At 45.0% G+C, this 15,056-nt stretch overlaps 1 protein-coding gene across 4 annotated transcripts; it reads right to left on the bottom strand.

The window, feature by feature from the left end:
• Positions 1–1,029: 1,029 nt before the first annotated feature.
• TBR1 (T-box brain transcription factor 1) lies at positions 1,030–10,608 on the bottom strand. Of its 4 annotated transcripts, none has more exons than XM_043505191.1 (7): positions 10,254–10,608; positions 9,263–10,102; positions 8,687–8,841; positions 8,247–8,368; positions 7,611–7,769; positions 6,474–6,535; positions 1,030–3,417 (listed from the first exon to the last, which is right to left on the bottom strand). In XM_043505191.1, exons 2-7 carry the CDS (start codon positions 9,952–9,954, stop codon positions 2,568–2,570), a joined length of 2,040 nt encoding a protein of 679 aa, XP_043361126.1. In that variant the 5' UTR covers positions 9,955–10,102; positions 10,254–10,608; the 3' UTR covers positions 1,030–2,567. The 4 variants fall into 4 exon arrangements, with proteins under 4 accessions (XP_043361126.1, XP_038278763.1, XP_038278762.1 ...); XM_038422835.2 differs by lacking the exon at positions 10,254–10,608 and having other exon boundaries at positions 1,030–3,188; positions 3,300–3,417; positions 9,263–10,206; XM_038422834.2 differs by lacking the exon at positions 10,254–10,608 and having other exon boundaries at positions 9,263–10,206.
• Between the last annotated feature and the right edge of the window lie 4,448 nt (positions 10,609–15,056).

Raw genomic sequence — 15,056 nt, 5'->3', positions numbered from 1 at the left:
TCTATATATTGTTTTCAATTTCTCTCTGCATTTCCTCAAACTTTTATTTTCACCCGTCCACAACATTTAAGCCACGGGGACAGAGACGCAGCGCTTATAAAGGTGGCTCAAGAAAGCACCTTTTCATCCGACGTGCATTGGTCTTGCACACCAGCATCACTGAGCAATGAGAGGCAGCTACCTGCAGCAAGCAGGAAAGGATTTTCGGCACCGTCCCTGGGCTACAAAGATGCTCTTTCTCGCTGTGATGAAAGGGGGGGGGGGGACATGTTTACGTTTGCTCTTCAGGGTGCAGCGCCGAAGATCTCCGCGGAGGGAACCACCCCGGCGTGGAGCTCACACAGCCCACACGCCGCCCAAAAAACACCAGAGGATACGAAGCTACTTAGTCCCCAACTCCCATCGCCACCAGAAAATGGGCAAAGAGAAGGGATGGAAGCCTAACTCCGCACACAATGCAGGCTCAGAAATGCGTCTGGCGTCCTGTTCCAAAGCTCAAGCCAATGCTAACGAACTCAGCCTTTAAAGCGAGTGGCACAGCCTGGGCTCGCATTTCCAATAACCTCACCTCAGGGGACCCTGTGTCAAACCATTGCTATAGCCACAGCTTCTGTCCTGTAAGCGCTCGGCCCCTACTCCGCACGCAAACGTAAAACAAGGCTGCGTTTCGCAAAATGCTTTTTACGTGTAGAGAATTGTTTAGGTATAAACCTCCCAACTCTGAGGAGACTTCAACCCTCTCTCCCTTTTCCTAGTGCACACCTCAATACATTGGTCAGGCGACAGGAAAGAAGAAAGCATTCCTCTCCCACTTCCTCTCTGTCCCCCTGGGAAAGCAGAAATGCAAACCTGGAACTACACAACACTCTTGGACAGGAAAACAATGGAATGGCCGCATGTTTTTAATCTATCACTCGAAACCCATGAAAAGAGAGCTGCCCTTAGTATCCACTGGATTTCTTCCCCCTAGTCCAGTTAGATAATTTCAACTGCATCTCTGTAAAACGTAAACTGCTTTCAAACACCACGTTAACGTTTTGCCAGGTTTATTTTACTTGTTATACACAGACAATACAAACGGGCAAAAAACAAAACATCTAAATGGAGCTTGCACTTGTATAAATCATTTAGTTCCACACACATAACAGAACAAATATAAAAATCACAACATTAGATTTACAGAGAAGCCAAAAATATACATACGTTTATGACCCTGAATTTCTATTAGGAAAAATTTCCCCGTCGGCTGGAATCTTGGCTGACTATTTTGCCTGATGCATATTTCACTTGATATTTTTCCATATAAAAATGCTTTAATTGTACAGATTTTGCTACTCAGAATTCAAAGACTTACTATTCTACTTCCACGGGGGAGAGCTTGGGGGTTACGAATGCTCCTTCTCAAACGTAGTAAGAGACGTAGAGTAGAAATCACTCTTACTCGCAACACTTATTGTATCCCCCAGAAAGTTAGATTCAGTTATCTACTTTATGAAAAAGTCAATTCCAAAACTAAATGCAGTAAAATATACAACTCACAACTCATCTTCACTGGACTACACTACGATTACCAACAATTCAGTCGTCTATATCGTTTGTAGGTTATTCATTACAACGATTTACAGAAATATAAATAAAGGGGGAGAAACTGCAATTAAATTTGGAAACTGTTTGTCAGCATATTTGGCACCTGCACAGGCCAGTAATGGATTTGGCACTTGGAGGGGTGGGAGGAACAAATAGGGCAAAAAATAATGTTGCTGTCGAGCTACTCTTCTTCAAGAAAAAAAAAAATTACAGATGCAGTTACTTCGCTGTTTGAAGGCGTCCCGCTACTTAATCGACTTTCCAACTGGATAGATTTCTATTCTTTTGAGGGGCAAGCACAGATACTCCTTAGCTGTGTCAGCCCAAGGCACAGAGTAAAATTTATGCCATGGGAGGGATCGCAAGGAAGTGTGAAACCCATTATTCAGTGCTATTGCTATGGGACATTTTGTGTTTCCAGAGGCATTTAGAAAAGAGAGTGAACTTCGGGGGTTGGGAGAGGAGAATTCGAGAAAGTTAAACATCTAGTTTTGGGACTCCACAATGGGAACAAAAAAGTATAGTTATTCGTTACAATAAATTAAACACTATGTACAGGCGTTTCACAGGCTTTGTTCCACTAAACTTACTAACATCCCCAACTATCCATCCATGGGAAATGAAGGAAGCGCTGTATGGTTTAAAGAGTCAAACATCCTGCTCATCAATGGGGTTAGGAGAATTAGAGGGAGATTCAATGGCAGAATTGCTGCTTTCCTATATCAGCGCCAGCACTGGGTGCCAAAGAATGTCAAGATCTCCTAAAGGAGTTGGAGGGTTTCTTTACACTTCAGAAAGGGAATCAGGGAGCGAGGATTACAGCTAAAACTCTTTCACGGGGGGAATAAAAAGATACAGCTAAAGTTGGGATCAGTGCGCTAACTGCGGAGAAGTTGTTGTGCAAAAGGACTGTGGTATTCACTGGAGATCGTGGCGGTGTGAGCCCGACTACAAAGCGAAGCAAAGGGACTGGGCAGAGTCTAGCTGTGGGGGTAGAAGCCATAGTAGCCGATGTCCTTGGTGCAGTTCTTTTCACAGTCTCTTTGGGTCAGCACTTCGCTCTTGAGGGGAGAGGAGCTCTCTGACACCGGGGTGTCAGAGGGCGAGATCCGCCTCCTCTTGGCCTGCTCGTAAATCCCAGAATCGGTGGAATCGATGGATTTAATGGACGAGGGGGTCTCGATCCAGCTGGAGTCAGACAAGTCTTTGGGCTTGGAGTCCTCAGCACCCGGCAAGGGGGATCTCTCGGTGACCAGGCTGTCCGCCTCCTCCCCTAAGTAAGGGTTGCTGGTGGCCATCCGGGCAGCGGTTGCGCTGTTGGGCCAGCAGGAGAGCATCGAGCTGGATTTGCCGCAGTACTGCGGGGGGCTGCGCGCCCCCCATCCCGAAGGGTCAGTGTAGTAGCCCAGCGGCCGCCCAGTGCAACCAGCAGCCTGCAGGGGCAGCGCCTTGACCCCGGCCGCTGCATAGGACAGCAGGGTGGCGGCATTGCCAGCGAAGTCAGTGGCCGTGTCGTAAGCGGAGGCCGCGAAATCTAAGCGGTTGTTGGCCGGGGTGACAAACCAGCGCTGCGGAGACGGGGCCCCGGGGTCCTCGGCTTGCTGTGGAGAGAGCAGCCCGTTGGTGTGGGGCACGCTGCGGTCGCTGCCTGGTCCCGGGCCAGCGCCAGCGCCAGCGCCAGGGTGGAAGCGGGACTTGGCGTAGTTACTCACGAACTGGTCCTGCAAGAAGGAGCCCGCCATGGTGTAGCGGGCCCCGGGCACGATCTGCGAGCGGGGAGAGTCATTGGGGGAAGGCGTGAGCCGGTCCATGTCGCAGCCCGTGTAGATCCTGCCAAAGAGAAGGGCAGAGTTCTGGGTGTCCTGAGCCAGAGCAGGGTGCAGGCGGGCAGGCACCCTGCATGGATCCCTGGGTCCGCTGGAGCCAACGGGAGTTTTGTCATTGACTTCAGAGGGGCCAGGATTTCACCCAGTGCATACTCCCCGGCAAGAGAGCCCCGTTTCAGAACTGCTCGGTAAGGAGCTGCTGTGACCGGAGCAGAGAGCGCGCAGTTCGGACTTAACAGAAATACCCCGAAAATGCATTACGCAGAACCACACTAGTTTAGTACAGGTGCAGAAGCGGGGCCATTTAGTGATTTAAAGAAACCAGTTGACCAGATTGACATGACAGCCTGAAACAAACCAGGCAGATATCCCTACAGTTCTGGTTCATCTTTACATTGAATACTGGGGAGGCTATTTGAGGCCAGAAACGTTTTTTTAAAAAATCAGATTATTTTACACACACACACACACCCCCGCAAAGTGGATCTAACATTTTAATTTAAAAAAAAAAAAAAAATAAGCGAGCACAAACTGAAAGAGTTTGCTCTGTATATATTTAGTAGGGTCGTAATTTAAAGGCTGAAGTTTCTTGTTTTTATTTATTTAAAATCCACAAGTCAGCTAACATCCTACTATCTTTCATGGTACCTTGGGAAATTCTGCATTGTGGAAAATTGACCAAGCCCACAATATGCGCAACAGGTAACCTGGTCCATTTGTAGCAAACAGCGTGAATGGCAGACTGAAAAATTATCTCTGCGGTTTGACACTTACTGTTCAGAGTCACAAACTAACTATCAAGATTTTATTGAATTTAATTTCAGCTAATCTTCAGACACCTACTGAAGGAATTTTAAAAGCAGATGAGCCCAATTTTTTCCCAGATAACCTATATATAAGCCTTTAATCTTGGGCTGCAATTTGTGTTTATAAAACCCTTAATGGATGAATAGTTAGTGTGTGCGTTTCATTCAGGCTAAAACTGTGCTTTAATTAACCCTCCACGCCTCCTGAAATTACTTATCCAGAACACAGTTGGCCCTTAAACAAATGCGATGTGCTAGACAGCATTTAAGCTCTTTTTAAAGAGACATACGTGTGAAGTTTATAATTTAAAAGAAGAGAAAGCAGAGACATTTTGTGGTTGGAGAAGTCCAGAAGGTTTTTCATCGATAGTCTACCCTATATATAGAAAAGTCCTATTTAAGTTACACAGACCATGTAGTCTCTGCACTGCACCAATGACCTATTTTGCATGCTCAAATACTCAGGTTAACTTCTCCTTTGCGGCTCTTACCAAAATCACCAGAACCCCTGTATTTTCCCTTTGATCTCTTGCTGCATATTCCATTGCATTTTTGGAAAGGGGAGTGAACCAGCTACAATTATATTTTCCAAATAAGAATAAATATGTGTAATATTTAACAGCCAGCTACTTTCAATTTAAGCAGAGTGATCACTCTAGGAGCTTGATCCCAGTTTTAGGCCCTGATTTAGAAAAGCATTTAAACACGTGCCTAGCTTTAAGTGTGTGCTTAAATCCCATTATTTCAATGGGGTTTAACTGATTTGCTGAATAGGAATATATTTATGCAACTGCTTAAAATTAAGCACATACTTAAGTGTTTTAGTCAATGTGGGGCTTACTTCGTGATAAATCTCCTACTGACTTCAATGGGATCTGGAAAAGGCTTTATCTGGGATGGGGGGGCTGTTCCCATTTCCTTAAAACAAGTCTATGTTTCTCTTACTCAGAAGGAAAAAAATAAAAATATTCCCCTTAAACACAGAGCCCAATCCTGGCAGGTGGTCAGCCCACTCTGTTCCAATTGAATAGGAGCTCAGGCAAAATTAGGTGAGCAAAAACTCGTGCGCTTTCCCATTATGTTTGAGTTCCCCACCTCCCACCAGGTCTCCGAATAGTACTGGGTTAGGGGCACCTCTCACTCATTCTCTAGATGATTCCCCCTTCTAGACTTCAGTGCTAGAGCAGTTTGTTGATTTTATTGCTTTACAGGCACAGCAATAGGAGGTGGGTGTGAGATGTCATTAGTCTCATTTTTGTTTGTGCTCTATCTCCACTGCGTTGGGGGTAAAGGGAATCAGAAGTACTCAGAAATAGCACCTTAGCTTGGGTACTCTTTCTATCTATTCCAGACCTTCCTCACAGGGGCCATTGAGCAGCGTACATTGTCTCATTAAGATGTTGGGCTGTTCCACTGAATGCGGGAAAAGGAGCATGGGGCAAACCTCTAAAGTCAAGTTTGAATCCCGTATCACAAACATACCATCGGTCAAAGATTAGACCAGTATGTATGGCCAATGATCTTGGATAAAAGCATAATGAACCCTATATATTTGCCTTTCACGAAGACATTTCCTATTATATATAGATATAGATATATAGGAATAGCAAAAACGCCAAAATGAAAACCAGAGTGAGAAACGGAAGAAATTTTCTTTAAAACTCTCTGTATAGTGTCCAGAATGATTTAAAGAGTCATTTATATTCAATAGTTTAACTTCCATTTAAGGGGTCCTTATTTCATAGCCTACATACACAGCTTGAATAAACGGGAACTTGAAAATGGGTACAAAGTCATATGCCAGAAAGAACATCACAACTGCCAAAGTCACACGCAGCCTCAGATGCAGGCAGAGGGGGTGAGAAGAGCATCTGTCCCCAAACTGCACAAGGTTATACTGAATGTGCTAGCCAGCCTCTTCCAGCTATCTCTTCGGCACAGAAGATTTGCCCCTTACTAACCCAGGCGTACAAATTAATGCGAAAACCAAGAGTTTTCCATGAAAAATAAGGTAGACAACTGAATTTCATTTCTATTCAGTCACCCGAAATCCAGTCCCGAATTTAGGAGCCTGCATTTGCTTTCTCTTCTCTGGGAGAACTTTTTTTTTTTTTAAGCTCAATACTGAATATTTCAATGTTTAAATAATTAGAGAGATTTTTAATACAACCCCAAATACTAAACCAAATAGAGTCTCTACCGGCCTATGTGGGCGCATCCAATAAGATGGATAATAAAAATACAATTTACTTACGTGTCATAATTGTCTCGAAATCCTTTTGCAAAAGGGTTGTGATCTATTTTCAACTGTGTAATCTGGGAGGGAAAATAGAGGATCAATGAGTATTTTCTCGTACCTATACATAATGAAAGCATGACAACGGACAGGAGACGCATTTTTAAAGCACGGCTGTTAGATCTTTTTTCATTAGTTGCTCAAATTGCCGCTCTTCAAAATATAAAAACTAAGCTTAGCGTATTTATAAAGGTTTTAATTAGAGGAAAATTGTTGGGTCTTGCAATTACTGATAAAAATGTGAAATAATTTTGACAGTCTATTCTGAAAAGTAATTATTCACAATTAAAGTTAAAATTTAGGATCAGAAATGAATATTTCAAGTGTTTTGTAACATTTTAAGAGAGATTATTGTATCTATGCTTGGTTTAGCAATCAAAAACGGAATACACCGACTTTTATTTTAATGCATGCCATTTAAAAGTGAGAGCAAAAAATATCTGTCTCTACATTAACAGGATTTTATTCTGATTAAAATGTACCATCACCCCCAACACAGTCAGCAGCATCAGTGGCTCTTTGCAGACTTGCTTAAAAATCAGATTAAATGTGTACTTTTCAATGGGAACATAACAGCTATTGACCAAAATTATACTCTAGTTTTAATATAATAAATGCCAACCGGGTTTCCGCTTGGCCTCCTAAGAAGATGTTCACTGTGAAAACTGATGATTATTGCGCCCCAATGAAATATTCACTCTGTAGACCCCACGCCATGTGGGGTCGTGAGACTAACCAGGGCAAATGCAAAGAAACAGAAATCTGATCCACACATTTGCTCGTGTTGCGGATTTGGGGCTCACAATTCGTGACGGTTTTAGCAAAAGGTAACAGAATTGCAACGTCAAATATATACATCTAGGTCCAGCCCGCCCGGATCCTGCCGGGCGGGGAATACAAAGGTGCCGGCTGGATTCAATCACCCCTTCTCCGCAGACACACGCGCGCGCCAGCACTCTGCACGGCGTGTATCCGCTTCTCTCTCCCCGGGCACCTACACGGAGCCCCACGAGTCGGCCTCGGAAGCTCTAAAGCGCTGCTGGCCGGTTGAGGGTGAGGATGGCCGCGCGGGAAATACAGCGCCAAGCTCTTTACATCGGTGTTCTGATAGGCGGTGACGGCTATGAACTGAGTCTCCGGGAAGGTGAAAGTCTGCACTCTGCCCGGCTGGTTAGTATCCTCCGTCCCGTCTTCGTTCACCTCCACCACATGCAGACGGGGCTGGTACTTGTGTAAGGACTGCAAGACCACCATCTGTCAGGCAGAGAAAAGGGAGGGGGAACAAAGGGGCAGAAACGCTAAACTGGAGCGAGGAGAGGGAGAAAAAGACGGATGTTTGCTGGTATTTTTTCTTATTAAAGCTCTTGAACAAAAAGCCGTGGCCGAGCTGTCAAGAGAGGATTATACTCAACAAAGGCGGCGAAATGCACCCCTAAAACGCCACCTAGTCATCGCTCCCTTTTAGCAGGATAGCTACAGATTCACTCCACTTCAGAATGCCCCCCCCCCATACATAACCCAACTCGGATCAGGGTCTGGGTTTTGTTGCTGGGTTGTGCAGGATTTTTTTCCCCCCTTTCTCCGAAGTCCTGTACAATTCCAACTCGTTAGGAATAGAAACTAGCACGGTTTACCCTCGCAGTATGATTTATTTAAGAAAACAGGGATCTGATCTGAATTTTCAGGATTTATTGGAAGCAACAAATAAGAGCGTGTGTGCGGTTCACTGACCTGCCCGTTGTTGTTTGATGCTCCTTTATTGTTCGTAAGTTTTAATTTCCCAAAAGAGATTTCCTGACGCATCCAGTGGGCTCCTGTGTTGGGGGAATCGGGGTGCATGTACACTCGGTTTCCTAAAGAAACAAATAAACACACCACGATTCTTACACACACCCCCTTTCCTGCAACGGTAGCAGCACACACAGGGGTCCTGTGAATCGCATTAAACTTAGCAGCGCGTTACCGGCGACGCTTCCTTCGTTTTAACCGGGGAGGATTAAAATAGCATTTTCTGAACACCCTTCACGCCCCCTCCCTCTTTTTGTTTTTTTTTAAAAAGCATCATTGGCCCCTTCTCGTTTAAGAAGCCGCCTGAGCCAGTCCACAAAGGCTTTAATTAACTACTCTCACCTAAATATGTGTCGGGGAAAGTGTTAATTGGAAGAACTTGCCTTGTACATTGGTGTCCGCCTTGCCGCAAGGAACCCATTTGCCTCCTTGAAATCTCCAATGGTTGGGATCGGCCAGAATTACATCCACAAAAATATTGTAATGAGCCGTGGGATCGAGACCAGAAATATTAAAACTTAGAAAAGGAAACATGCGCCTGTTAAAAGAAAACACACACACACAAAACCAACCAGTGTCGTGATAAGCCGAGAAGCACAAATAACAACGGGGGGACCTTAAAGGGCTGTATGAAAAGGGGACGAGTACAAAAGGAGGAGGGAGCCGCATGGGGGGCCCTCTCCGGAGGGACTGCTGGCCAGGTAGGGACCTGCACCCTATCTCTAGACACCGTGTACACGCACATCACGCACCCTCGCAGCTGCCACCCAGGCGCCCCCTGTGACCTACCCGTCCAGCTCCCCATTTTCACGCTGGACTTTGTGGGTTGCATTGTCAGTCACCCCGAATATTAAGCGCAGATCGCCCCCCTCAAAAGCCTCCGTAAGGAAGAGTTTGGAGTCCCAACCCCACCACCTAATGTCCAGTCGCTCCGTGCAGCAGCCGCAAGTGCCGCTTACCTCCCTTGTTTGGTGATGATCATCTCTGTCTGGTGCCGGTGAAATTTCAGCCAGAGTGGCCTGTTGCACAGGTAGACCTGAGCTTTGCCGGGCACCAGCCCCGGCTGGGTGGAGGAGAACTGGTAGAAAGGCGCCCCTTGGTAGGAATGGCCGTACTGCTGGGGATAAGGGTAGCCTGCCGTTGGGTAACCTTGTGGAGAAGAGTTGGACAGGAGGCTGTTGTAAGCTCCATTGGTGATCACAGGATGGTGAGCCATGTAGCGGCTTGGACTGGCGATGGAAAAGGCTGGGTGAGCGGGTCCATGCTGGCTGGGGTAAGGGAACATGGTACTAGGAGCAGCGGCAGCGGACTGGGGTTGGCTTGACTGAGAGAGCAGATAGCGATCTGCAGCAGATCCATCGAAACTGTGACGAAGCTCCGAGACCCCGTCCAAGACGGGAGAGAGTTTATTTCTCTGGACGTCCCCTGGTGTGTCCTTGGAGTCAGGAAAATTGTCTGTATCTGACTGATTCGTCATCCCCCTGGTAATTTTTTTCAGAGGTGAACTTCTCTCCAGGTTGTCAGTGGTCGAGATAATGGGATGATCATGCAAGGCAAGCTCAGATCCGCCTGCATGTGGGTAACTGCTGCTCACATTGAGAAATTTCTTGGAGAGCATGATAGAGGGAGAAAGACAATGCTCCAGCTGCATAGCTCAAGCACCAATATAATCACCCTTCAGTCTCGGGTTCTAAAGGGCTCCTCTTAACATCAACTAGACATCCTGGGACCCTCACGAGGCAGAAAGCACTTCTCCCACCAAATGCTTCCCCAACGTTTGATTTACTTTTTTTTTTTCCCTGGGAGAAGAGATTGGCCAATTGACACTATGCAGCAATAAGGAAAGACTCACTTTTGATCTTGCTGCTTGTGGAGCGGATGAAACGGCTCCTGTCATTGGTTAACCGCTGACAGTAATTTAATTAGATAGACATTAATTAGGATAATCACCTGGCTCCTGGTCGCGACGATCATGGCAAATTGAAGGAGATGATTTTATTGTGGGATAGAAGGGGGGGGAGGGAATACTGTGTTTGCTAGGAGTGCTCATTACCGTGTGACCTTTCGAGCTTTGTGACTACGGATGGAAAGAAAAAAAATGAAAGACCTGCGATTTCCTAATTTTCCCCCTTTTTGTGAAGAAGGAAAGAGATAAGATGCTGGAGACTTTTGGGCTCAGAATGAGCCCAGGTGTCAGCATTCACTGTGAATGTAACGATTTCAGTGTGCAGAGCATACAAACCACATGCTGGAGGCCTTATCTCTCCTTAGAAGTTCCAGAATTTGGCTTTCCCCTCTACTATGAAGTGCACAATAACGGGACGCAATCCTTTATAAAATACGCTCCCCCATCCTCTCAGGGTAACTCCCTCCCCCCAAAGGTGACTGCTGCGTTGGAAAAATAAAACACCCATAAAACTCCGATCAGGCAGCATAGGTACACAGGAGCAATGTATCATCTCTTTTACCTTTTGAAATAATTATAAGCTGTACAGCTGAAGTGCCCTAATGTATTTGCAGTCATGTTTACTGATTCTTCAGTAAATAAATATTTGATCTGTGTGCTGTAATGCGGGAGATTATCAGAAAAGCATGGCACCAGGCATCCATCTCTCCATCTCGCTCCAGCTTCCCTTCCACTTGACGTGGGTTTTCTTTCAGTGACTGAATCACACAGGCAGTGCTAGGAGGGAGATATCTTTTGTAATAGATTTGTCAGAAGCAGTTAGCTCGATTCATAGAAATAAATGCAAGTGTTGCTAGAGCTCTTGCCAGAGAAGGGATTTAGGGCGTGGGGGAGGGGAGATCCCAAATAACGCTTTCATTAAACTCGAGAAGAGCTAGACACCCACGTTGACAGGCGCGATTTTCACAGTGTAACAGGCCCAAGTCCCCCCACCTGTTAGGCGGGGAGTGCTGAAGGTTCCGTGGATAATCCAGGTGAGCAGCGTGCGCGGGGCATCCTCTCCTGTCTCCCCGGGCATCAGGGAGGCGGGGGCTTCCCCCGTGGCCCCGAGCTCGCGTCCCGCGTGGGGCAGGAGAGCTTAAAGCCACTTCCATCCGCCGGCGGCAGAGCGGGTCTCTCCTGCCGGCCGGCGCTGTGGGGGGACTCACAAGCAGAGGCAAGGGGCAGGGAGGGAATGAGGGGGGTTGTTGGACGGGATCAGCTCAGCAAGCCCAAGTGTTTGCCGCTCAGGGGCAGTGCCTGCCGCAGGCCTAGCAGCAATGCATGTGGGAGGCGCCTTGGCTGGCCCCCCCACGCCTCCCCCCCATGAAGGTAACAGCCTCTGTTCTGTCTGGAACCACAGAGCATTCCCAGGCCCACAGCCGGGCAGGGACAAGCCCAGGCCCTTTCTAAGATTGAGGAACAAGCTTCTTCCCCCAGGGAGAGAGGGCAGGATGACCAGATAGCAAGTGTGAAAGATCAGGATACTTTTTGTGGAGGTAGGGGGTATAGTTGCATCTATAAGACAACGCCTCTAATATCAGGGTGATCCCAATAACGTTGGGACACCTGGTCACCCTAGGAGAAGGACAAGCAGGGGCAAAGAGACCCCTTTTTTTCCCCAGGTGCCAACGCAACAAGCTCTGGTCTTCTCGGTAGGTAGGCTGAGCCAGTGCCACTGTATGCGCCCTCTCTGCCTTCTGGCTGTTGCTGCTCCTGGAGGTTCAGAGGCCTCAGTTCCACCTGCAGGGGAGAGTTTGTCAGGTGACAAGCCATGGCTGTGCCTGTAAGTTGCTCATAGCAGAATCCTCCCCCATTAACACATGCTTTCATGTCTCCTTTGGGCTGGTAGTCTGTGCCTTGTTACTTCACGTCCAGGAACAACTGTGTTACACTTAATCTGACTCCTGTCCACCTGCACAACTTCTAGCTCAAGGTAACCAGACCACTAAGCTTGACATAGCTATTGGGAGCTCAAGATGGTGATGTAGTGAGCACTTGGTTTCTCAGTTGACACCAGGATTCTGAGTGTGGTTTTCCATGGAATGGTATTTCAGACTAGATTGCTCCATGATGCAAACCTGCATTGCTTTCATCCATCTGAAACTGGGCTGAATTTTCATACAAAGGAATTAAATTTAGATGGAGACTGGAACCAATAGGGCCTTCTTGGAATCTTTTTGTTTTAACATCTCTGCTTCAGATACCATAGCGACATGGCATCCCCTTTGCCTTTGTTACATTAGACAAAGCGTTGGGAAATAGTTTTTGCACCTGGATCACAAGGTACATTTAACCAGAAAAACGACTTGGTCTCAATTCCTTTCTCAGGACCTTTCTGAATACCAATTTATAAAATATTTGAAGTAGCAAATCTGTTTTTACTTTATAAAGTGCCAATCTTTAAATCAAGATGGGATGTTTTTCTGAAATATGCTCTAGGAATTATTTGGTGGAAGTTCTATACCTGTGGAGGAGGTCAGATTAGATGATCCCAGGGTCCCTTCTGGCTTTGGACTCCATGAATCTAACTATTATTCTTATAATTCCCTTTAAAAGGAGACTTGAAAATCATATTTTCATCTAAAGGACACAAAATATTGTTACAATGAACCCTTAAAATATTAGAATGGAGAAGTGACAGTTTCTCTCTGTGCATTGAATAGTTTTGTTTATAATCACCATCAACATCTTGCATTTTGCTCATATACAAGCATGATAATGTAGGCCAGGTGATTGCTGTTTTCCAGGCCTTGCTCTGTTGGGGAAGCTCATTGCCAGCTCTTTCGCCAGACTCCACAATAGTGTATTTAGCAGTAACATCAGAAACAAAACTGAAATTAGGGGCACTAGGCAAGCTTAGGCAGAGAAAGACCGGAAAAGAATGAGACTGAAAATTTAGATCTGTTGCCATCAGGCCCACCAAGAGGACTCTTCTAAACAGATAGGATCCAGAAAATAGCTGTTTAAAATATTTTTTTAAAAATTCAATACACAGTATTTTAAAAAGTGCTTTTTATTAAATTTTTTTCTCAATTTGAAAAAAAAAGTTGATAATTTCTCCAAACTTTTCAAAATCTGAACTAAAACCTATATTAATACACAAACCATAAAATTTTAGGAAATTTGGGGGGCTTGGGTGCAAGGGGAAAGTAGTTAGCTACAATGGGTTTTGGTTTTTTTTCCCCCCTACGGAAAAAATATACAATGAAGGTCATCATGTGTCAAGACTCTAATGCTACAGAAATTGAGCCAATAGCTACATTGCTTGGTAGACGGATGCAAATGAAGCATTCAGTAACACGTTTCAATTTTTGGTTCCATAACTTGAGTACAAGATTGTGAGCAGAGGCATTTGAGGTAGCCTATTGTGCACGAGTCTATGGTTAGTTATTTTAATAAAACCATGTTTTAGATTAGAAACTATGATACTTTAAGGAAATGCTTCTAGTGAAGTCTTTCATGAATGCTAGTCATGCACACTACTGCATTATCCATATTCTGTTGATTTAATGAATGCCATACATCCTCATTTTCAGCAAAATACAGATATAATTCTGTGAGAAGCAGTATTTCATGCCAAGCAGCTGTAGTTTCTGGTGCTTATTTGTTTCACTACCACCATGCACTCCAGGGGGAAACTGATGGTGTGGTTGGAAGATCAGGAGATGGGGTAAAACTAGAGACACAGGGAAGGGTTGTATTATTTAGCATATTAAAAGAATTTATGCAGCAAGATACATCATTTTACATGGCAACTGCCCTTAATTTTGTTGCAAACTGCGAATTACGCAAAAACGTTTATATATATATATATATATATATATATATATATATATATATATATATATTTTAAATTGTTAACCTGCATAGTTCCTAAAACTGGGATAATCGGAAGATATGCACTAGCAGGTGCTGACAAACTGTCTTAGAGGAAGTGTTTGTGTGTGTTGGAGTGGGTGTTGCAGAAGGCATCAAACTATCCATCCAGCTCAGCTCCTAATGAAGCTGTGCTCCGCTGAGGCTTCAAAGGCCCAGATGGTAACAGCTTAAAAACCTTCCCCTGCCTTTTCCAAGATAGTACTTTGGTCCCTTCTGGCCCTTATGTCATCGCATGCACCAGCTCCCCCAAACAGCAACACAGTCCCTTTCCTGTGGAGCTTCTAAAATCAGGGCAAAGTAAGGAACTAGAAAATGCCTTTTGGGGGTTGTAAAAGGAAAATTGTAGAGTCAAGCTGCATTATATTCAAGACGCTGGTTGCAGAGCAGGCTGCTATGGTACAAGCACAGGGTACAGCAGACACGCTTCTTCCTCATCATGTCTATTCCCCTTCAGCTATCCTCATCTCCATTGAGAGACACACTCACATTCCCCAGATACCCTCCCAACTTCATATGAGATTTGCAACCTCTTCAAAAATTTATTCTCAGGTCAATTGCTATCATAGAATATCAGCTATCCAGAAAAGAACCTGCTTGAGTTAGGGTGGTTGGAGATGTGCTGAGCATCAGTGTATCAACATATGTCATTTTCATAAGCATTTGCATTGGATGGAGTTGTCTTGCATTATAAAAAAAAATGTATGGCAATAATGTTCTTTTGTACTCATCACTATTTATGAAAAAAGTATGTTTTCTAGGATACCTCATGATTAATGGAAGTCATATTTCATTTGTGAAGTTCTGCTAGCTCACTGATGTTTCACTTAATATGCACTAAAAATGCAAAGGAAACCAGATTTATCTGCATGAGTTTTCTACAATGTTGTCCATTCCGTATATTGACAAAAAACCTTAAACAAACTAGA

The sequence above is a fragment of the Dermochelys coriacea genome, chromosome 11 (assembly GCF_009764565.3).
Source record: "Dermochelys coriacea isolate rDerCor1 chromosome 11, rDerCor1.pri.v4, whole genome shotgun sequence".
Lineage (NCBI taxonomy): Eukaryota > Metazoa > Chordata > Testudines > Dermochelyidae > Dermochelys > Dermochelys coriacea.
Note: the sequence above shows the minus strand (reverse complement) of the source record. Positions and strands in the feature narration are given on the sequence as shown.

Excerpts from the sequence above, each read along its gene's own strand:
- TBR1 (XM_043505191.1), bottom strand. The coding sequence starts at position 9,954 with ATGCAGCTGGAGCATTGTCTTTCTCCCTCTATCATGCTCTCCAAGAAA. Across the intron at positions 8,369-8,686 it reads GGCGGACACCAATGTACAAG|GAAACCGAGTGTACATGCAC; the intron begins GCAAGTTCTTCC and ends TTGTTTCTTTAG. Across the intron at positions 7,770-8,246 it reads CATCAAACAACAACGGGCAG|ATGGTGGTCTTGCAGTCCTT; the intron begins GTCAGTGAACCG and ends TCTGCCTGACAG.